Raw genomic sequence first — 24,457 nt, 5'->3', positions numbered from 1 at the left:
ATCACCCAGATCATCATAGAAACCACAAACAATGGGCTTATAATCACTTTGAAACATTCGCAACCACATAACAACGCTATGACAACCACCCACTACACTCTAACGTTGTCGCTGTGAATTTGCACAGGGAAGCACCACTCACATTTTCTTCAGAAAATGCACAAATCTAGTTGGTTAATGTTATTTTCACCCGACCATGTGGCTTTGGTTACATTATCACAAACTTTTTTTTAACATTGTGGTGAATGTTATTACATTTTTATTAAATATTACAAAATGTATGATTTTGATTTCATGTTGACTTTAAGGGATGTTAGGCTTAGTATTTACTGTATACATGTATTAAATATCCTACTTCTGTGAAATAAAACCACATCTAAAGACTCCAGACACAGATTTGTTCTGTTTTCTTTTTCTTACTGTATACAATATACTGGAGGAACTTTTCTATTTCCTGTGTCAAGACTGTTAATATGTGTGGGTTTCATATAGAGGTCTCTGTACTAACCTTGAAGCATGAACAGTCTTTAAAGAGCAGCAAGGATGATACGAAGAGAGTCACGATCAGACTTTAACCACACACTCAGATTATTTTCTTTGGGTCGATAAAACTGTGTGAAACAAGCCTCAGCAGCTCAATGCTCCTTTTAGTTTGAATTACTTTGTTTGCCATTTCAAAACTCAAGCTGCTGGAAAGATGTACCAGATATTCACAGATAAATCTGTTGTCATTACAGTATATTACAGTGGTCGACCAATATATCGCAAAGGCCGATAAAACGGACGATATTCAGAATGATTTAATTACCGGCATCAGCGCTAAATTTTCTCGTTTGGCTGATTTGTTTCTCAAGCTGCGAGGGTGATGAGAATCACCTGCTTGCATGTCAATGAGCCGTTTGAGATGCATAAAAGACCATTCAAAGTTAATTTTGTTGTTACAATCCATTGTGTTGCCACAATTTTAGACTGGCGCACAACAACGTCTCTTTTAAACTGTCCTGCGTATCAGAGCCGGAACATATGCACCGTAGCTTATGCCATTTAAACTAAGTTCTTGCATGTTTCCTTCTCTCTGTTCTCAACAGTTCCCTGTAACTTTTAACTGTCTCTACTGTAACTTTTAACTGTCTCATAAAACTTGAGCACATCCAGTTTTCTGTGGAGCGCTTATATATCTTCCTCTCAAGCACGTGTTCTATCGGTCTGGATCAAAACGTAGTTCCTCTGATCCACGAATGAAGAATGACGTTGTGATCAGGAATGAGTAAACTTTAAGTTGTCAGAAGATTGCTGTTCGCTGGATATGCATTAGTGTGTGAGAGCAACTTTAATGTAAAAGTGCTCCATGTGCTTTGTAAGTACAGTAAATGTCATATTCAATGCACCGTATGAACAATTAGTCTGATTTGGTCTTTTGTGATAAAATGTGATCTCTAATGTCCACATGCCATGTGTGGTTGCTGAACTACCATGTGCACTTTTGTTATGTCTTCTTTCTAATTTATTAATATGACGAGGAGGAGGGCAGGGCCGGGCCGTGATTATGCATGCCCGACCCCAAATCGGGCTAATCAGCCGAGGACAGGGATTAGGGCAGCTGTGTGCGGCACTTCGGGGGAGAGGGAGAGAGTGCCATGTGGCAGCTGCAATTAACAATTTCTTTGTCCAAAAAAATGGCTAAAATTGGATGTCTAAATTGAAACCAGAATAAACTGCTATCTACCATTTGGAATTTATTTATTTATTTATTTTTTAAAGTGTTTTTCAAATTATTTTTACAGTGTTAAGAATTTGTGTGAAACTTTTACTAAATATAGTTTTTTTTTTGTTTTTAAAGAATCTTTATGTACATGTTATTTACTATATTACATTGTGTGATATAACGGCATTATATCGGCCACCCTGCTGTCTGGATATCGGCCTCGGCCATTAAAATACCCATATCGGTCGATCACTTGTAGCCTATATATCTCTAATGATAACATCAAAACACTCACTTCTTTGTTTTGACAAAAGCTGGCAGTGCCAAGGTGCTGTTCATTTAGTTAGAACCAACCACCACCTGCTTAATATAATTGCCTTTAAATATGCATGCAATGTGCAAGACAAATCTTTGAGATGGGATTTGTCAGGGCTCCAGACTGTGACTAAAATAGTTCCAAAAGTGATGAAAAATAGAATTTTGCAAGAATAATTTTCAATTTTATTGCAGTTGTTTGCAGACAGGAAAACTTTATATGCAGTTTTATCAGATTATTATTAGTGCGAATGGGGCAATAGATTGCATGTCAGTTTCCTGCAATGTAAAAATGAACACCGCACAACCCATGATGTCTGATTTTGAGTGATCTTAAATTCAGTTAAATGAACTTATCAGTTTGAATCAGTTCTACACACTAGCTCATAATCGAACATTGGCAATCATGGACAACAGTTCTTCAAAAGTGGTGGTGTAGTGGTCTAAAGCACATAACTGGTAATCTGGTAATCGGAAGGTCGCTGGTTCGATCCCCACAGTCACCACCACCGTGTCTTTGAGCAAGGCACTTAACTCCATTTTGCTCTGGGGATTGTCCCTGTAATAAGTGCACTGTAAGTCGCTTTGGATAAAAGCGTCTGCCAAATGCATAAATGTAAATGTAAAAGTTACTTTTTGACATCCATCTATATCTAGTGATTCATAACAATTTGTTATTTGGCATCTAAAAATCCTCATTTGGCTCCTAAAGGTTTCATTTTAGGAGACAGTGGCACTCTAGTAATTTTTTAGACTGGACACCTGATTGTCCATTGTTGTCACTTGTAGAAATTTGTTCCCGTGCGGAGACTCCATGGTGTGCATCATAGACGATAGAGAGGATGTATGGAAATTTGCCCCCAACCTCATTGCAGTGAAGAAATACATCTACTTCCAGGGCACGGGGGACATCAACGCCCCGCCGGGCTCACGAGAGGCCCAGATGGACCGAAAAGGTGCAGGTAATGTTTACCTTCCCACCGACTTTAATGTTAACGCTAAATGGAATCAGTGATATTAGCTCCGTTCCAACAATGTGAGCTACATTAAATATTAAAAGTTAAAACTTTTAAGTCTGCTAGGTGTAGGCAGCTACCTAAGGGGGCTCTCACACCACAAGGGTTTTTGCCCATTGCAGCTCATCTCGCTGTTTTTTTTTTTTTTTAATCTGGCACAGGAGCGCATCTTGAAAAAAATGCATCTTGACCGGAGGCCTGGGTAGCTCAGCAAGTAAGGATGCTGACTATCACTCCTGGAGTCATAAGTTTGAATCCAGGGCCTGCTGTGTGACTCCAGTCAGGCTTCCTAAGCAACCAATTGGCACTGTTGCTTGGTTGGGTAGAGTCACATTGGGGGTAACCTCCTCGTGGTCGTTATAATGTAGTTTTCACTCTTGGTGGGGCACTTGTTGAGTTGTGCGTGGAAGCCACGGTGAATAGTGTCAGCCTCCACACACGCCATGTCTCTGCGGTAACGCGCTCAAGTCACGTGATAAGATGCGCGGATTGACGGTCTTAGATGCGGAGGCAACTGAGATTTGTCCTCCTTCACACAGATTGAGGCGAGTCACTATGCCACCAAGAATATTTAGAGCACATTGGGAATTGGAAAAAAATATAATAAAAAAATTATGCATCTTGAATGTGCGATGAACGGAAAGAAATTCAAGGTCAGTGTAGATACAATTCTGTCAAGTTAGGCACATTACTGATGACAAAACTAGGGCTGTCGATTTAATGCATTCGTTTAGTGCGGATATTTGTATTGAAAAATAATGCAGAAAATATTGCTGCAACTAATACCCCCCCGAATGCAAATTCAGTAATAAGCCTTTCTATATTTGCGTTCTGTATTCAGCACGGGGCAGTCAGCACAGCCTGAGCTTGGGGCTTTACCATAGAAATAGAAAATAAATTGCTGTACAGACAACGTGCCTTGTCAAACCAACGAGAGCAGGCAAGCAGCTCAAAATTGATTAAGAAGCAGTTTACAGATGATGTGATTTTGTTTTCAAAGACATCTGGACAGAGCACAATAAAATGCAGGGATCTCTAAATGCTTTTTTTGCAGTTTCAAACTACATTTAACTTGACACAATGTCTTAAAATTAGGCTTTTATAGCACTCCCAAGAGTATTCATCTGATGCATGTGTACATACCACATAGACAAACATTTTCAATCCACTGACAGAATGGGTCCTGCGAGAGGCTGACAAACTCTTTTGAAAGTGGATTGCTGTCTTGAGTTGGCCAATAATATGCTTATGTTCAATGATATGGAAATAAAACAAGCAATATTTTGTCTTCTAAAGCCAAAATATTTTAATTGTCTAATCAATGCTTAACTAATCAGACACAGTAATGTATTTGAACCATTTTATATTATTTTTATAATCATTTAAAAAAATATATATCTTTATATATGCTTTCTCAGCATATATTGATATGCGATTTATTATTAATAATTCAATCAATTAATGAGCACATCATGTCGAATGACAGCTCTGCTCTGCTGTTATCATGCTGTAGGCAATCAGGCAGGGCGACCTTCAGAGAACGTGGAATCATCTGGGACATCCGAACTAGAGGAACAGAGAAACGGCCTCAGGAATTCCAGCAAAGACAAAAAAACTGGGCATGAGGAGTCATCCCCCTCTGTCAAAAAAACTCAGGGAGCCTCAACCAATGAGAGGACTCACCCCACAGGGGAACAGTCCAATGATGGCAAGTGTAATGTGAAAGCAGAGGGGGAGGGCAGCTCAGGTGTGACGAGTAGCTCAGGTGAGACTGATGTACCAAACGCAGCTAAGGACGGCACTGCCAATGACCTGGACTTTTACCTGTTGAGCGACAGCGACAATGATGAGGGTAAAGCGGGATTATCGGACAGCGATGGAGAAGTGCAGTTGGTAGACCCCATGAAATCCAAACCAACAAAAACGGAGGAGTGTAAAAACAAAGAGGATGATGGGGAAGCTATAAAACAGAGGACAGAAGGGGACGAAATTCCTGACACGGATCCGGAAGGTCTCGTTGATTTGGGCAACGGCTGTTCTGATAAGAAAGAAGCGGAAACGGAATCTCAAAACAGCGAGCAGTCAGGTGTCACCATGGGGGAGGAGTCTTTAGATCACAGCATGGAGTATGAGGATGATGAGGAAGAGGAGGATAGGGATCAGGATGATCATCTCATTTACTTGGAGGAAGTTTTGGTTCGCATCCACAGTGAGTATTACTCGCGCTACGAGGCCTTCCTGAGGAAGGATTGCTCCGAGAGTCCCGACATCCGGAAGATCGCCCCCGAGCTGAAGGGTCGCACGCTGGCGGGCACCACGATAGTCTTCAGTGGCCTCTATCCCACCAACTACCCAATGGAGCGCACACGAGAGTGGTACCATGTCAAGGCGCTGGGAGCCAAGCTTGGCAAGTCCCTGGTGCTCAATGCCAAAGACCCCGACCGCACCACCCACCTTATTGCTGCACGAGCAGGTGAGTTGTGCATGCTTATACACATTTAATAAAAATGTTACGTTGTTATCCACATGTTATAAAAAATATCCAATGTCACTAATTTAAAACAAATGCTTGACGTGTGGCTTACATAAAATGTGCATGTGATCTGTTTGAAGAAGTAGATTGTGTAATACTTCTCATTTAAACTGTCCTGCGTATGTTTACAGTTTAATATTCACTTAAGTTCATTGAGTATCAATCAGAAAGTGTTCAGCCTTACACAATACATTAGAAAGAAGTGTTGTTTTTGCATTATTTTGTGGCACGTGCTAATTTGATCTCATCAGATTAAATTCAGACTGCAAGCTCACAACTTTGGTATCTTCTTTTGCCATGGTGCTGGACATTTTGTAGTGTTGGCACACCACTGCTGAATAGCGGTGCAGGAAACACTGCTGTGCACTGTATGTACAATAAGTTTTTGTTTTTTGTGATAAAATGTGATTTCTAATGTGTACCTGTCATCCGTGGTTGCTGAACTACTGTGCGCACTTTTGTTAGTTCCTTCTACCTAATATATTAACAGTTTCTTAATGTGCAAAAATGGCTAAAATTGGATGACTAAATGGAAACCAAAAGAAACTGCCATCGGAATTGGCCATTTCAAAAAATAAATAAACTCATATCGGTCAACCACTGTGTTCCCTCCTCAGACAGGAATGAAAAGTCCATTCTGTAATGGATAATTGAAAGAAGATCTTTGATGTGTGAACTGTATTTGGAAAGAGATATGTTTGCTTCTAGATATCTTGACAGATTTAACTGCTGATTTGTTGAATTAGGCTCAGTCGTCTTTGTGGTTTAAGCTGTCATTGTTAAACACTATTAAGCAATGGCTCTATATGAGGGTGTGACTCTTATTTTGATCCCTTTGTAAATTTGTTGAGCAGTTCTCTACGAGAGGTTGATTGGTAATCATTCAAGAGCTGTATTTGACTCGACTGAGTAGTGCTGTATACACTGGATGTAGAGCGGAGATGGACTTTGTCTCTGCTAATCAGAGAGGTCAACACAAACAACAGCTGTAGTGAAATGATTATCACTTCAACACATCACATATTTGTTCCAGGTCACTTCAAAGTGGGTTCTGCTTCACTCATATTGCTAATGCTAATTGGCTTCAAAATGTTAATTTGAATTTTTTTCCACCAGATGGCACCATTTTCTAATGTTTAGCCTATGGAGCAAATAGATTATTTTCTTATTTTCTGTTTGTTGTATTATAGAGTCCAATTGAATAAATGATGCAGCTAAAATTGTGTGGGTGAGTTGGTATGGATGTCAGAATGCGTTTTGTATGTGTGTATTGAGAAGTGTGTATGTGTGTGTGTGTGTGTGTGTGTGTGTGTGTGTGTGTGTGTAAAAACAACAACAGTGGCATTATGTAAACAAACTGGTGTTTAAAGGGTTAAAATCCTGAAAATGAATGAATATTTATATTTGGTAGTTATGATCAGGACTGATTTAGGTTAGTGAGTAAGTGAAAGTCGAAAATAATATTTGTATATAATATTATTTTGGCAGTTTTTTGATGTGCACATTTTTGTCATCTAAGGACCTCTGAGTAACTTTTTTTAGGGTTAAATATTCCCTTGATATTGTGGTGCATACATTACATTTTAATTCTGAGATTTTTCTATTTGAATGCACTATGGAGCAGTTCAACCATGTTAAACGGCTAGATAGCCCAGAGATTCAGAACAGTGCTGACAAGGGAAAGAGAAAACACCTGCCCTGCACCAGTATCTATTACAAAACTTCACATCAACACACATACTTAAATTTATCACAGCAAACTTGAACTTTTTTATTTTTCAATACAACTTTGGAAGTTATAGACAAGAAAAAACACGGATAGCACATAGTCTCCTGTCATGGGAATGTAAATATTTTGGATTGAAAGACTTGCTTGACTGTTGTAGAGATGACAAATTGTCACTTTATAGTGTTTACCTCATTCCACAAGGCAAAGAACTCTCATCAAACAAATGATAATCGCTTGTGTGTGTGGCTTTAGATTTTATATTATTTATTTATCTGTATAAATGTTTTCAACAACTGAATACCTTGTTTTTTTGTGGATGTCCCAATGTGGATACTGGATTTGTACTTTTCAGAGGGCTCAATAAAATATTCAAATTATATTTTGGTTTCATTTGTGAAAAAATGAAAGGTAATTGATTGTGTAAAATAGGCACATAATATTGTATTATCATTTGCAGGCCCCTGAATTGAAATCGGATCATGGCAGACTTTGAGAATCAGTATAACATCTCGTACCATGATGAAACTTGTGGTTTACAGCCCTATTAATTTGGCTCCTGCACCATAATACTGTTGAGTTTGATTGAAAATTCAATGTCATCAACAAAAGATATGGGAAGAGTTTTCTCTTGATGAGACTGTTTATTTGACTATCCTAACTATGCCTGATTATATGGTTAGTTGCATTTTATTATGTGCATTTAACATTGTTTCTTCAATGTGGTTTGTGACCCTATAAGAACAGATACATTTTTTGGTCATGAGTCATGACTCATCAGTAGACAACCACTGGTGTTCTGCTGGAGAGAGATACTACTGCCAGTTTTGTCCTGGTGGTGTGTGTGTAGATCAAAGGATCAAACACACCTGTGAATGTCTTCTAGGCAAACAGTTGGTCCAGATGGTCTTTGGCCTACATACAATAGTGTGTTTATATAATTTGCATTTTATTAGATTCAAGTGAACAATGGCACATTTGTTTGGTAAAAAGGGAACACTGTTGAAGTGCTCAAAAAGTGTATTTGTTGCCAGACTGCTGAAACTGTATCAGTTTAATAGGTCATACTGACTAGGGCTGAACAATTTGGACAAATCGTATTGCGACTATTTTGAAAATTTTTTGCTGTTGCGATTTGAACTGAAATATGATTAATTACATAAAAAAACAAACTAGTTTCCTTTTGACCAAAATTAAGTAGTGGGCAAACATACTCCAATTCCAATAATAAAAAAAAAATGTTCAAGAAAGGGTGTTCACACTTCAGTCCTCTTAAAAAGAACCAGTTTAAATAAATAAAAAACTGTTTAATATAGAGGGGGAAAAAAAGATTTGCATCATCTTCACATTGTATCTGTTCACTGTGTACCAAGTTTTGTCGACTTTGTGATGTTCTCTGCCCACTTTTAATCATTATTTTTGGAACCCAATAATAAGTTATTACATTTTAAAAACTATTACGGACATACATTTTTCAAAAAACAATAATAAAAGTGCCAAGACAACCCAGAAATACAATGTTCTCTAAAGAACTTATGTTTCAAATTTGAAGATGATCTAACAAAAAATGAGGTTCCTGCAGCTTTTTTTCTCTGTAAAATCGCTGCCTGTGTACAGCGTAAAAATAAGGCTCCACCTTTCAAGATGACACAAAATCTGACGGCACTGCTCTGCTATTCTGAATAAAACTACACCGCATTTTTAAAAATAGATTTTGGAGACAGGCTCATTTTGTTTATGAGACTCTAATATATAAGATATTATTAAGATAATATACCGTTTTACAACATGAATGCTGCTCAGATTGCATAGTTTGTTAAATAACGATGACGAAGGGTAAATCTTTCAGGCGAGATCTCATGTAAACAATGGAGAATATATCAATATTTCTCAGATGTATCACTTTTATGGACAAAAAGTGCTATTGGATGTTTTTCAATGAATGCTTGACATGGACAATTGACCGAAGTGTGTTGAACTGGATTCATCTGGCGATCATGTTTTCATAAAAAAGGTATGAAGTCCAGTTTTGATATTGCATGTTTTCATTTGCACTCCTGGTACAAATAACTAAATTGCTGTTTCTGGAGCATTGCTATCGTGAAACAGAGATCGGATATCAATGTTGAACCCATAGACCTTTGACAACATGTATAATTTGTTAACATCAATTACATTTATAGACGGTAAATTATATATTAAATGTAAGCAGAGTGGAGATTTACAGTAAATGATAAACATTCACTTTCATTAAACAGTAGTACATTATTGAGTCAAAGTTTCCACATAATATGACAGTAAACTTGTTTAGCAAATGTGTGCAGAGACAAATGTTGAAAACACAGTGGATTAAACTTGCTTTTGATTATCGTAAACCTGTAGAACAAATGCTAGCATTGCAAAATCTTTTAGTAGTTTGGTTGCTATGAAATGTCTCTGTCGACAATCAAGGTACCGCTGAAAATCACAACGTAATCAATTTTTTAATTTAAAATAAAGCCCATCTTTGGCATGTTTGGATATAGCTGTTTGCAATCATTTTAATTTTGAATATAGTGAAAAGTCACGTCACAGATTTTCATGATCGATCATTGTTTTCATGATCGATAATTGCTGTCACTTCTGAGTACTCGAGTACTCAAGCCCACCTCTAGTTCAGCTGTTTGAGTGGATAACACTGGTAGCAGAATATATGCATAGGCTCTTAATAAAGCAACCCGACAGAGGTTACTCAGGTCTCAGTTAGATCCTACAATTGTAGTAATTGCAGTTTATGTGGTTGTTGGAGCTTCAAAGTTTCACTTGCATTTTATGTACCTACAGAGTGGAGATATTCTTCTAAGAATTTTTTGGTGAACTCTTCCTTTAAGGCATATGATGATCATAATAATAGAACTAAACTGTAAAGCCAGCTACAGTAAATACTTACTGAGAGACCGCCGTGTTTTTACTGTGAGCAGCGTATTTACAGCCAATACAGCAGCAAAATGCTTCCACAGACCTCACACACACCATGGGTTCTCTCGCACAACACAAAAGCCATTTCAGACACATATCTGTTGTGCTAATGGGCATTTTCCCTCAAATTTCCCTGTCTGGTAGACTTAGTCAAAATGTTGCATATAGTCACATAGATTATACACTTTTTCCATTTTTTTTTTTTCTCCTCCCCAATTTTGAGTCCTCATGGTGGCATACTGTAGTGACTCACCTCAATCTGGGTTGCGGAGGATGAATCTTTGACAGTCTAAGATTCTGAGACAGTCAATATGCGCATCTTATCACCTGGCTTGTTGAGCGCGTAGACCTAGCACGTGTGGAGGCTCACGCTATTCTCCATGGCATCCACGCACAACTCACCATGTGCCCCACCGAGAACGAGAACCACATTATAGCAACCACAAGGAGGTTAACCCAATGTGACTCTACCCACCGGTCTAACAACCGGTCCAGTTGGTTGCTTAAGAAGTCTAACTGGAGTCACTCAGTACACCCTGGATTCGAACGTTCGACTCCAGGTGTGGTAGTCAGCGTATTGATTTGCTGAGCTACCTAGACCTCAGTTTTCAGAATTATTAATGTGTGGATGATGGTTAATCCAGAAAACAAAGTACATTTTACAATATATGTTCATATAATTTCAGGAGGTTTGCACAAGTGGCCAAGCCATTTTGCACAGGTCTTTTACTGATAAATCCGATGTTAAAGGAATAGTTCACCCATAAATGAAAATTTGCTGATAATTTACTCAGACCATCAGTTTCTTTCTTCATCAAAACAGAATTTAAGATTTTTAGGATTTAATTTCAGGCCTCCTCCTTTAAACAATGCAAGTGAATTAGGGTGCATCAGAATAATCTACATGACTCCAGTTGACAAATAAAGTTATTTTGAACCCAAAGGATTTATTATTTTCTAAACAAAACAAAACTTATATACTTTTTCACTTCCATACATCTATGTTACTCACACTCATGAGAGGTAAGACTGAGGGAGGTGCAGAGCCCGAGGTAGGCGTGACAATGACAACATATTCACACTGTGGCAGGGCGGAGTTCGGGGCCGGGTCGTGATTCTACACACCCGGTCCCTTATCAGGCTAATCAAGCCTCCGAGAGGGATAAAGGCTGACTGCGGAGGATTGTGCGGGAGAGAGAGATTGTTTATGGACATGTCCCTCATGTGTGTGTTTGTGTCTTTTTAAGTTTATCATTAAAACTATTATTTATATCGTCAAGCCGGTTCTCGCCTCCTCTTTTCCATTGACTGCTTTACACACACATACCTGAGTTCGCTGAAAAAACCGCACAAACCGCAAAATGTTCACTGCACACACACTCCAATATTTGAGAGAATGTAGGGGTGTACTGATATCCAGGTTCAGCGCGATAAGCAAGAGCTTCAATCGCTCATGATCATGTATAGTATAAATATAATAAAGTTTATATTTTTCTGATGTTCATTTTCTTTGGGGTTTCTGAAGGTGGAAGCATCCAGGATACACACACCAAACGACCATTTTGAACAATACACTTATACAAATCTACAGCAAAGACATTTAAACTTTTGTACAGTGCGCATTCTCTTACTAACAAGCTTACGTCATTCCTCTCATGAGCGTGCCTCAGAGATGTACATAGTCGAACATTTGTAGTTCAAATATATATATATATATATATATATATATATATATATATATATATATATATAAGAATTGTTTTGTTTCTAAAAATAATCAATCGCTTCGTTTGGCTTCAGAAGAACTTTGTTTGTTGACTGGGATTATTTTGATGCACCCTAAATATGCATTTTGGATTATCAAATTCACATACATTCACTTGCATTGTTTAAAGGAGGCGGGCTGAAATGAAATCCTAAAAATCTTAAATTCTGTTTTGATGGAAAAAAAACTGATACATCTTGGATGGCCTGAGGGTGAGTAAATTATGAGCAAATGTAAATTTTTGGGTGAATTATTCCTTTAAAAACCTGATGATTGACTGACTAATTAATGTGTAAATCTCTAGTTTAGAGATCAACAAAATTCACTTAGATGAGTCTATTGTTCCCCTGGATACATCTCAGCACTATCCACCCCCTCAGAAGCTGGCACAGAGAATCAAACTTGGACAATCAAGTGAAAACCTAAGTATGCTCAAGTGCTGTATAATTGACCACCATTAAGTTCTACAAACATTTCCACACTCCAGTGTCACCACACTTTCATTTTAAATGTTACAGTCCCTCTCTTGCTCCATCAGCACCCACCTTTGCCAAACACAGCGACCATAAGACCGGTTTAATATCCAACAGCTAATGCGAGGAAGAGGAACCAAAAAGCCGAAGAACTGCTATCGCTTTGTATTAGTCAAGTCATTTTTATTTGTATAGTGCTTTGCACAACACATCGTTTCAAAGCAGCTTTACAGAAAATCATGCATTAACAGAAAATGAAACGGTAAAATATCTTTAATGTCTTAGTCATCATTGTGTAGTTTGATTAAATTTTATTGTGAATGGTGTATAAAAACAAGTAATTAAATAATAATTTTATTAATAACCCCAGTGTGAGCAAGCTGAAGGCGACTGTGACAAGGAACACATAACTCCATAAGATGTTGGTTAATGGAGAAAAATAACCTTGGTAGAATTCAGACTCAATGTGGGGGCCAGTTCTCTGGCTAAACAACATTAATGACAACATTAGTTATTTGTGTGCAGAGCAAGTCAAGATTAAAAATTTTTGACTTGTGTTTAAACAAAGATTTTTTAAGAAGTGTAAGATTAATGACTTTGAAATTCATCCTGGATTAACTGCAGAAGTTCACATAGATGCATTGTCCTTTGTTAGTTGGCTGATGAAGGCTTTTGTTGTTGGCAATTATAGTCTTTGTATTCCATTATAAGACTGTAGTCCTTCATTAGACCGAGGTGATGCAGGCAGAGATCAGTGAGGTGCATCATAGTTCAACCAGCAGGTAATTTCGGTGAGGTTTAGTCTATCCCAAGGTTCAGGCAGTGGCATATGAAGTATCCGATGTCTTATGGTTGGAGTTGGCATCAGTTCATCCTCTGTAGTCCATCGTAATAGACTGACGTTATGTCTGGCTGGCACAGGCTGCATTTAGTCATCATCACTCAGTGACATGTAGCAATGGAGTCCAACACGAGGCAGGAATGGAGCTGCATCTGGACGGCTGTGGTTACCTCGGGATATGAATATCGAGGTGAGACATAGAAACAAATAGAAAAATATTAGCGAAGATGCCATTCAATTTATTGCAGAGTTATAGATTATGATAAATATTTCTGGTTCCAGCAGACCTAACTAAAGCAGACTAACTGTGAGTTGATGGATAAATTAGGTGTATGCCTGGCTGAATAGATGAGTCTTTAGTTTAGACTTAAACAGAGTGTGTGTCTGAACATTGTAAGGGAGACTATTCCATAGTTTATGATCCAAACGGGAAAAGGAATTACCTCCTTTTGTGGATTCTAGGAACTATTAACAGGCCAGAATTTTGTGATCGTAATGAACGTAATTGAATATAGCGTGGTAGAGAGTTCAAAGCTTTGTATGTAGTTAACAGAATTTTTAAATGAATACAAAATTTAATAGGTAGCAAATTTAACGATGATAAAATGGGTCTAATATGATCATATTTCTTGGTTGTAGAAATATGACGGCTGCATTTTGAACCAATTGAAGTTTATTTATTGATCTTGCTGGACATCCTCCCAGTAATGCATTACAATAATCTAGTCTTGATATCATGAACACATGAATTTGTTTTTCGGCATCATCAACAGAGAGCATTTGTACAAACATTGATTTTCAAAGGACAGATTGGTATCAAATATAACACCCATGTTCTTCGCTGTTGAAGATGATGTAACAGTACATCCATCGAGAGTCAAATTATATTGTTAATTATTTAATATAAATTAATTATGGAGTTTTTTGGACCAATAATTAGTACCTCTGTTTTGTCAGAATTGAGTAGATTGAGTAGATTTCTGGCCATCCAATCTTTTATTTCATTGATACACTCTGCTAATTTCGAGAATTGTGAAATCTCGTCAGGTATTGAAGAAATATAAAGTTGTGTATCTTCGGCATAGCAGTGGAAACTTATTCCACGATTCCTGATAATATCTCCCAGGGAAAGCATATACATGGAGAAAAGAAGAGGCCCTAAAACTAATCCCTTTGGCACTCCATATTTTACTTTTGTTTGGTTTGACAGTTCCTCATTTACATAGACAAAGTGGTAGCTGTCTGCTAAATATGAACTAAACCATACTAATGCAACTCCACAAATGCCAACATAATTCTCTAGCCTATTCAAGAGAATGTTGTGATTATCGTGTCGAATGCAGCACTAAGACCTAAAAGCACTAGAAATGAGAGAATGTGAGAAATGCAGCCGCGATCAGTTGATAAGAGCAAGTCATTTGTTACTCTGATAAGTGCAGTCTCTGTACTGTGATGAGGCCTAAATCCTGACTGAAATTCTTCGTATATACTATTTCTCTGTAGAAATGAACATATTTGGGAGGATACAACTTTTTCTAGTATTTTTGACATAAACGGGAAATTTTAAATCGGTCTATAATTAGCCAGTTCTCCAGGATCAACCTGTGGCTTCTTAATAAGCGGTTTGATAACTGCCATTTTAAAGTTTCTTTGGACATGTCCTAAGCATAGCAAGGAGTTAATAATATTAAGAAGAGGTTCTGAGATTACAGGGGATACCTCTTTTAAGAGCTTAGTTGGTATAGGATCTAACAAACATGTTGTGGCTTGTGATGTTTCGATAAGTTTTGTTAGCTCTTCATGACCTATGACAGAGAAGGATTGAAGTTGCATGTGAGGAAAATTATTAGACTCCGTTTTATAAGTAAATACAGAAGCACTCTCATTGTGGAATAAACGTAGCCTGAGCTCTTTAAAGGAAACCCCTTGGTGTTACAGGAGTCTATATATCAATCTAATGAAATACATTACAAATGACATTTTACAGCATGTATTCTAGGGTTGTGCCGATGGACGATATCATCGTCCATCGTGATGGCTGACCAACATCACGATGTAGAGCCACCATTGTGATGCCACGCCCCCTTTTGCGAGTCTTGCTAGTGTGACTCACTAATCCTAGTCTCTTCTATAGTTAACCTAAAAACTTTGCAGGGATTGCTTTGTAAATTAAATTGAGAATATAGCTAATGCATATATGCTATTTTAAATACTGTAGTATATGCCAGAGACGTGACGTCTTAGTCTGTGAAAATACCGTGTCAGGCAGGCTACACAAATATTGATCTTGACATTGTTAGCTTCTTGTCATTTTTTTACATGTCTTACACTGTACATTTAGATTAAAATATTTTATGTTGTAGGCTACAAGAAAATAGCCTTTATTAGTTAATTATTAGTAGTTATAGTGTCTCAGAAAATCTTGCTCATTGTCACATAGCTCTTGTATACACTGAATACAATTTTAGTTTAAGATAAACCCAGATCAGCGAATGTCAAATAACTTTTGTCTGGTTAATACTTTTAAAGAAAAATTTCCTTGGCCATAAATTCATAATGTCAAATCAAATGAAAGAAATAAGGTGAATATGAATAACACACATTTATTAAAACATAGAAGAACAAGAAAACGGGAACAACACTCAGACCGAAATTCGGCATTAACATGTCACTTATTATTAGCAGCACAATTAACTTCAGCACAGGCTACACAATAAATTATGTTATTGAAATATTGTAAAGTGGTCATATGAACTACACAAATGAACGTTTAAAAAATAATATGCAAAATCGAATAGCTCCCCAACGGATGGCGAAAAATGCAGATTGGTCGTCTGCCCATCTTTTGCGCGGATCACACATGAGCAGATCTTGCACAAAACTTCGGACGGGTCCCTTGGCTGTCCACTCTCATCAGGTCTAAATCCAAAAAATTGCCATATAGGCGAAGTACCCTTTTTAGCAACCAACGCTATTGTATCAACTCTGTGGAAGGAAGCTACTTTTTTTTCTTACGTGCAATATATTAAAAAGCCCGGATGAGTAGGCTACTAATTAGTTTGGCTAGTAAAATAACGAAATTATAGTTTTTCAGTAGAAAAAAATATATCTATATAAAGAGATATATTAAAATAAAAAGTGCTTAAAAGTGCACAACTCTTCTTAAGTGGAAGAAATATTTTTCCCCCTTACGTGCAACCTATTGGAAAGCGCGGATGAGTCAGTTGGGATAGTAAAATAACGAAATTATAGTTTTTAAGTGGAAAATAGTATTTATGTAAAGAGATATATTAAAATAAAAAGTGCACAACTCTTCTTAAGTGAAAGCTAAAAACAAAATGCTTACGTGTCGTGCAACCTACTGATAAAGCGCCGACGAGTCATTAGTTGGGTTAGTAAAATAACGAAATTATAATTTTTCATATAATTTTTGAAAATTATATGAAATTATATAACCCCCAGACCCACCCCACCCCACCCCACTGACGATATCATCGTCCATCACGATGTTTTACTGTCAACATTGTCAACTGCCAATTTAGGGGACATCGCCCAACCCTAATGTATTCTGTAATCTGTAGTGGAATACATTTCAAAAGTTACCCTCCTGGTTACGGAATATGATATATTTGCGAAATTGTTAATGTGTGTATGCGCTTATATCTCTTAGGCACTGAGAAAGTGCGTCAAGCTCAAGGCTGTAAACATCTTCATGTGGTGAATCCTGATTGGCTGTGGGGCTGCCTGGAGCGCTGGGAGCGAGTCGAGGAACAACTCTTTCCTCTCAAAGACAATAGCAAATCACTCAGGTATTCATCTATCTCTCTCTTTCCCTCTCTCTCTCTTTCTCTCTCTCTTTTTCATCTTTCATCCTTTTTTATGCTCATGCAATAAAATTCGACTTACTCGGTTTATTTTCTTTTTTCTTTTCTTTCTTGACTGACTTGATTTTTTTGCATGTAAGTCATATGGAAAACTTGTATGATTTTTTATTTTTTGTGGGGCTTTTTTGAGGTATGAATGTTCTAGTCCTATGGAAAAAGACCAGCACTGTCTTTAGAATTTCAACTACAGGTCTGGATTGACCGGGCTTGACAATAAGGGGTTACATAAGGCCTAAAGGTCTAATACCGCTATCTTGCAAATTATAAATGTGAGACAGTTTTGGGACAAATTGTATTTAAATTTGTTTAAACATTATTTAGCTTTGGACACATTTTTAAAGCCACGTTTAGAGCACTTACTAGTCAAAATGTGTACGAACCCTGAAAAAATCCTTAGGGTTGGCCCTGAACGACAGGAGGGTCAGTAAATGACGACAGAATTGCTATTTTTGGGTGAATTATCCCTTTAGGTTGTTTAGAGGATAAACTCATTCTTACTGTCATCTAGGAGCAGCAGTCCTACCACGTTTCCAGATGTCCAGGTATCCATCACCAGGCCTCTGTTCCCACCCCCTCCCGTTCAGCACAAGCCCTCGCCAGTGCCAGAGATGCGGACATATGACCATGTCACCGGCAAACTCATCCGCAGAGGACCACAGGCTTCCCGTCCGCCCTCTTATCTTCAGTCGCATGGATCATCCTCATCTCTACCTGCACAGGGAGATCTCAGGTACTTAATAATCTGCTGCCTCTTAATGGTATACATCCATGGTGCTCAACCACCAGCCCATGAGTTGGATTGTTTTGTGCCTGGCAAGTTGTCATCTTAAAAAATTATTGCATATGCATACATTTTGAGGTGCCTATTTTCTAGAGCATTTACGGTAATTTGCAGTATTGTGCCATTATAGAGGAGAAAGAAATGGCAACGGATGTAAAGTAGGAATAAACTACAAAGACACGAATATAGCTGTCTTTAGGCTACTTCATAACATGAGTGCGAATAACATCAGTTGCATTGATACTGTAGAAACAGTTTGTGCACTCTTTCAGTCTGACTCAAACATGCGCGCTCTGCGCAGGGGTTGCGTTAATCTATAATTCTAAGTCATTAACAGATTTTATTTAAAACATTGATGGATATTTTCAAATGATGTCTGTCATTTTGACAGAAAGAAAAGAAAAACATTAACCTAGAGACCTCATGAAACAGCTTATAGGTATTAGTTAAAATCTAAATATTATCATCAATAACTCCATTTACCTTAAAATTATGAACAAGTGTAAGATGTTGCATGCTAGAATTTTACAGTGATCAGCAGGTTTGCTAAGAACTATGACCTCTTCTTGTGAATGGTTGTAATAACATCATAGTCTGCAATGAGATCTTTACAAAATCCTTTTTTCAAAGAACTAAAATCAGTCCTCATTCTTGTCCGATGGGCAATATACCTATACGGCCCACAGGCCGTCAGTTGCCCATCCCTGACCTAGTGCATAATGTTTGACTTCACATGTGCCTGGAAGTATTAAGTTGTGTATTTACTGGCGTCATCACCATAAACACCGGTTAACATGCATCTATTTTGACCAGTTGTGTTCAGGTTTTGAGGAGAGGGTCTCTGAATTAATGACTGCATACATCAGGTATTACATTAGTATGTTACTGCATTATTATTGTGTACTTTATTATAATAAAGGGCAAAAAAGTATAATAAAAAAAATGAAAATGCTACAAAACCGGTGCATCATTTCTATCAATTACAATTATATAATCTATGTGTGAAAGTGAGTGCCTGTTTTAGAGCATCAGAGATGTGTGTGCGCTTCTCATCTGTGACTCTTTATTGTCATATCAGGCACACTGAAAAGGTTCTGTGAACTTGTGCGTGTTTGTATGCACATTTTCAAATATTCTGATTGGATGTTTATTTCCTATAAAGTTGAAAAATCTTGTTTTAGCGCAATGGTTGATTGACAGGTAGAATGTTTACCCAATAAATCTTTTGTTTGACCAGCCTTGCATTTGAGTCAAAAGATCAGTCATATCCTATCCACTGTCATGTATGTGCCGTTATAATGGATAGGGATGCACCGAAATTTCGGCCGCCGGAAATTTTCGCTCTGGATCGATCTAGCCCTTATCACGGTGCTGCCAAACAAAGGCCGATCATGTCAGCGGTGTGGAAATTCTTAAAAGTTTCTGATAAGGACATAAAATTTGCGATCTGCCGTGTTTGTTCAGCAGAAATTTCAAGATATATATATATATATATACACACACACAGAGTAAAGCAAGAGATTCTACAGGAATGTGCCCCGATCCACAGCAGTGCCACAACTAGCGCAGCTACAACACAACTTGAGATGTATTTAGCTACCCATTTAACTACCCATTGCCAGAAGTGACAATACCCTTGACTACGGTCGCATAAACAAAGACCGCTTTCCTTTGCTTGGACGGATTGCGCACAGGTTTTTATCTGCCCAAGCACCAGCAAAGAGCGTGAGAGACTGTTCAGTGCAGCATCTCATGTTCTTGATGAGCTTTCAGACAGGAGAGACTGTCAGAAAGTTTAGCAACTTTTGTTCTTGAAGAGAAACCTGTCACTTGTAGTTAAATAGAAAGCGGTCCAATATGATGTGTATAGCAATTACATTACACTTGTTCTTCACTTGAGGATACATCTGTCGTTTACAGTTGAGGTTGGATTTAGTTCAATTACTGCTGTTTTGCTCTGTTGTCTTGCACAATAATTTTCACTTAAAGTGGACATACGTTTACATAAACAGAATAGAGCACTGATCTATATATATAATTATATATTATAGTTTTATATACACTCACCTAAAGGATTATTAGGAACACCTGTTCAATTTCTCATTAATGCAATTATCTAATCAACCAATCACATGGCAGTTGCTTCAATGCATTTAGGGGTGTATTTCTGTTGAGACATTCAGATGGTAGAGTCAGAATTTGGCGTAAACAGAATGAGAACATGGATCCATCATGCCTTGTTACCACTGTGCAGGCTGGTGGTGGTGGTGTAATGGTGTGGGGGATGTTTTCTTGGCACACTTCAGGCCCCTTAGTGCCAATTGGGCATCGTTTAAATGCCACGGCCTACCTGAGCATTGTTTCTGACCATGTCCATCCCTTTATGGCCACCATGTACCCATCCTCTGATGGCTACTTCCAGCAGGATAATGCACCATGTCACAAAGCTCGAATCATTTCAAATTGGTTTCTTGAACATGACAATGAGTTCACTGTACTAAAATGGCCCCCACATTCACTAGATCTCAACCCAATAGAGCATCTTTGGGATGTGGTGGAACGGGAGCTTCGTGCCCTGGATGTGCATCCCACAAATCTCCTTCAACTGCAAGATGCTATCCTATCAATATGGGCCAACATTTCTAAAGAATGATTTCAGCACCTTGTTGAATCAATGCCACGTAGAATTAAGGCAGTTCTGAAGGCGAAAGGGGGTCAAACACAGTATTAGTATGGTGTTCCTAATAATCCTTTAGGTGAGTGTATATAGATCAGTGGAATAGAGGCCCTCTGCCATTCTGTGTTCTGCCTTTTTTTTCAATTAAAGTAACTGTTGCATATTTAAACTTTTTGAAAGATGCTAGCTAAGTTCATTACTTGACTGTTGTTTTGCATATAATAGTTTTCTAAAACTTTACATTATTTGGATAATTGTTAATAAAATCTGTCAAATTAGATTTTTACAGAACTGAATGAAGAATAATATTTAATATATTTTTTGTCCAATTTTGGTTTGTTACTTTCAATAAAAGTGTGATTTATTTTATTGGTTTGTAGTTTTTCAATTCAGATTCATTAAATTCATGAAATTAATGAAAAAGTATAATATTAATACAATTATTTAAAAAAAAATAGGTAAAAAAAAAAAGTACGTTTTGGTTTTCGGACAAGTGCATCCTGGAGTTTCGGTTTCGGCCCAGAATTTTAATTTCGGTGCATCCCTAATAATGGATGCTACACCCCTGAATTTATGACTTATAAAATGAAAAGAAATATGATGGATAAAAATAGACCATGATGGAAATGCTACAACTCCGTCCGTCTGATTGACGGATAAAGACTTTTTCTAGTGCAACCTCTGGCTATGAGTCTCTGTCAGCCACAGCGCTACTGAAGGGGTGAGCTTAACAGAGATGTATGCTCTTAGTGAACAGTGATAACAGAACGTTTATCCTGAATACCGCAGTTGAGACATGCTCTCCTTAATGCTAGTGATTTGCATTACTAGCCTAAACAAAACCCTGAGGGTAATCATAGATATGAATGATTTCTCATTGAAGCAATTTTAGATCTAGTTTTGGATATATCTGTCATGTTTTTGAGAGTATCTCTGGTGTGAGCGTGTGTGCATCTGTGTGTGTACTAGGTAACCAGTGTGTCATAATGATAAAACAGAGCTGACCATAACTGCTTTCTACATATGGCAATAAATGTAATTTAAAATTATTTTTTTGTACTTTTAGTGTGGGTCATTTTGCTACAATATATGGCTTAGAAAAAAAAAAAAACTGGCCTAAATATGATGATTTCTAATATAGGCCGATTTGTGTTTTTTGTTGGTTTTAGTTTTTCCCCAAAGAACCACACTTTTTTTAAGAATTAAGCAATATCTGTATATAATGTGTTTTGTCTTATTCTTTTTAATTACATGTGCCCATTATGTATTTAAATTGCAATTTTAGTGTTGTCTACTCATTAACAAAATTAGTTTATGAAACCTTGAGGCTGAAATGATCCTCCTTATAATTTTGTTTAATTCGTTTTGTTGTCACAATTTATATTTACATGACCATTTTCCAGCTGATCTGACCCAAAAGGGGCAATTTGAAAATGTGAATGCTGCAAATGCAAATTTCATTAATTAATGTATTCTTTTATAAAATTACACTTACAACAACTCTCATGCATCTTTAATTATACATTGTCATATGAACAACGTTTCAGTAACATCACTGCTTGATTTAAGTCTTACAGGTCATCATTAAATAAACAGTTCCAGAGACAGTTTTGTAGCCTAATGTTGTACTTCAGGCTTGTGAGATTTCCACAGTTCTTATTTAATTTTGAGTTAGACATTCACAATTTACACATCAGTAACACACCAGATTACTTGTTTGCCGTACTATAAATGGAAGCGCTGTAGATTCAAAAGAACCGGCTCCTTTAAATAATTATTTTGGGAATCTAACTTTATCAGAAACACATATGTTTCGCTCTGTAGATGCAAAAGAGCCAGCTCGAGATTGGGAATCAAATACATTGGTAGAGCTGTGCATGTTACGCTTTAGAGTATTTCAGGACGGTGTTCCAGCAACGTTGGCAGAAAATTTCATGCAGGAGAACCGATAATTGAACCGAAAGTCACCGAGATCATGTGATTCTGGTATGTTTTAAAGAAAGGAACCGATTTTGAAAAAATTTCTGTGAAATTTTTCTGTGAAATGATTTTGATGAACATTAGTCAGCATTATTCAAATTTTATAGAAATAATTATGAAGTTGTCAGCCGTCTACATAGCTAAAAAGATCACTCGCATATGCGACCAAATGTCGGACACTGTGACTAAAATATGAATTTTTGGCAAGTAAATATTCAGATTTTATTCATCATGGCTTGAGTTGTGTAGTGGTGAAGAAGAACTTGAGCGCCACAATCCATTTTACTGAACAAGAAGGCAGCGATTGGGAAGCTGGATTCTGTCTTGTCTTTTATAGCATGTTGTGTTTGTGAGTGCGCACCCTGAAGAAAATGTATTCAGTTGCAGTGGGTCTGGATCTGTTGTGAATGCGGCATCACCATCGTTTTAGTTAAACTGTGAAATGGCATTGACATTACATTTAACGACGTCAACTCTGACTTTGGTTAAACTTTTCCCCCGGATTCTCCGTTTTAAAGCATGGACCAGTAACGTACCTGCTGGAAGCCTGTTAGAAGGTAAAAGTGTTGCAAAACTTGAACGCTTGTGGATTTGAATTTGAGAACGTACAATAATATTTGCACAATTAAGTCATACACATTATACAAATAAAAGTTGCCTTTTGTTTCATTCCATGTATTTTGTATCCAAAGACAAGACCCAGGCACCCAATTTCATTTAATTTCTCTTTAAAAACTTTTCTGTTATTTACTGTTAGATGGTGATCAAAAAGATAAAAAGAAACTAAGTGTAATAAATTACTAAATACATAAATATTTAAAAGGCACAATTATACATTGTGAAGTATTTTGACTTCAGAAAACACTGTAAATATTAAAGAATTATTAAAAGCTTGTGCCTCATCTATTCAAGGGTTTGGTAAAATGTTGTTATATTTTTGCATTGTAGTTTTGATGCTTAAATTGATATTTAATAATATAATTATTAATTTATTTTCATTAGGTTCCAGCCTTGTGAATATTTTGTAAATTATTTTAATGAAATTTTAGATAGTGACAACAGGTTGTATCATTATTAAAAAAATCATATAATTGATAGAATGTGAAATTTGTACAAAAGCTAAAATTATTAATGTGATCAAAAGCAAAATATGAAAATAAAGTGTACGATCTTGCATGCTGTATTGCATGAAATCATATATATGAAAACTAATATATATGTACAGTATATATATTTGTCAGAGAGCCAGGGGATACAAAGGGACCCAAACGCAGAGGGAAGCAGTCAATGAGTTTATTAACAACAATATTTATAACCAAGGACAGGCGCACCCGGCACTGACTGCAGTGATTAGCAAAAGGCTATAGCCGCTACGGGCTATGGAATGAGTGTGTTAGTATGATGAGTGCATGCATTGTGGAAGTCAGGATGAATCTGAAAAGAATCTGTTGAAGCTGGTGTGGTGCAAAGCAAAACCCAGATGAGTTTCTTCCCTTACGATCGGGCAGAGACCGAGGAGTCCTTTTCCAAGGGAACTGTGCGACTATTCGGGCGAAGGCAGCAGTGAACAGGAAGGTAACCACACCTCTAGAGACAGGCAACCAACAGACACACAAACAATTTCCAACTAAACAAGGGAGCACATTAATCACTTGACAGCAAACAATAAACTGGCAAAAAAAGAGGGAAAACTCAAGGAATAAGTAGGCAGTGCATTCAGTTAGAAGAAGGAGGATTGGGCATGTAAATTATTGTCATGATCACCGCCTCCCTGGGAACAATCAGCATTCCCATGGAAACAGT

General features: G+C 37.3%; 1 protein-coding gene across 3 annotated transcripts in view; it reads left to right on the top strand.

The window, feature by feature from the left end:
* Window positions 1-24,457, top strand: part of ctdp1 (CTD (carboxy-terminal domain, RNA polymerase II, polypeptide A) phosphatase, subunit 1) — a 147,193-nt gene that overhangs the window by 15,191 nt on the left and 107,545 nt on the right. For all 3 annotated transcript variants that reach the window (XM_052136373.1, XM_052136370.1, XM_052136371.1), the window contains exons 7-10: window positions 2,810-2,982; window positions 4,550-5,509; window positions 17,003-17,141; window positions 17,725-17,946. In XM_052136373.1, coding sequence (XP_051992333.1) covers window positions 2,810-2,982; window positions 4,550-5,509; window positions 17,003-17,141; window positions 17,725-17,946 — 1,494 coding nt within the window. The remainder of the gene's footprint in view (window positions 1-2,809; window positions 2,983-4,549; window positions 5,510-17,002; window positions 17,142-17,724; window positions 17,947-24,457) is intronic.

The sequence above is a fragment of the Xyrauchen texanus genome, chromosome 10, assembly GCF_025860055.1.
Source record: "Xyrauchen texanus isolate HMW12.3.18 chromosome 10, RBS_HiC_50CHRs, whole genome shotgun sequence".
Taxonomy (NCBI): domain Eukaryota; kingdom Metazoa; phylum Chordata; class Actinopteri; order Cypriniformes; family Catostomidae; genus Xyrauchen; species Xyrauchen texanus.
This window is presented reverse-complemented; position numbering and strand designations above follow the sequence as displayed.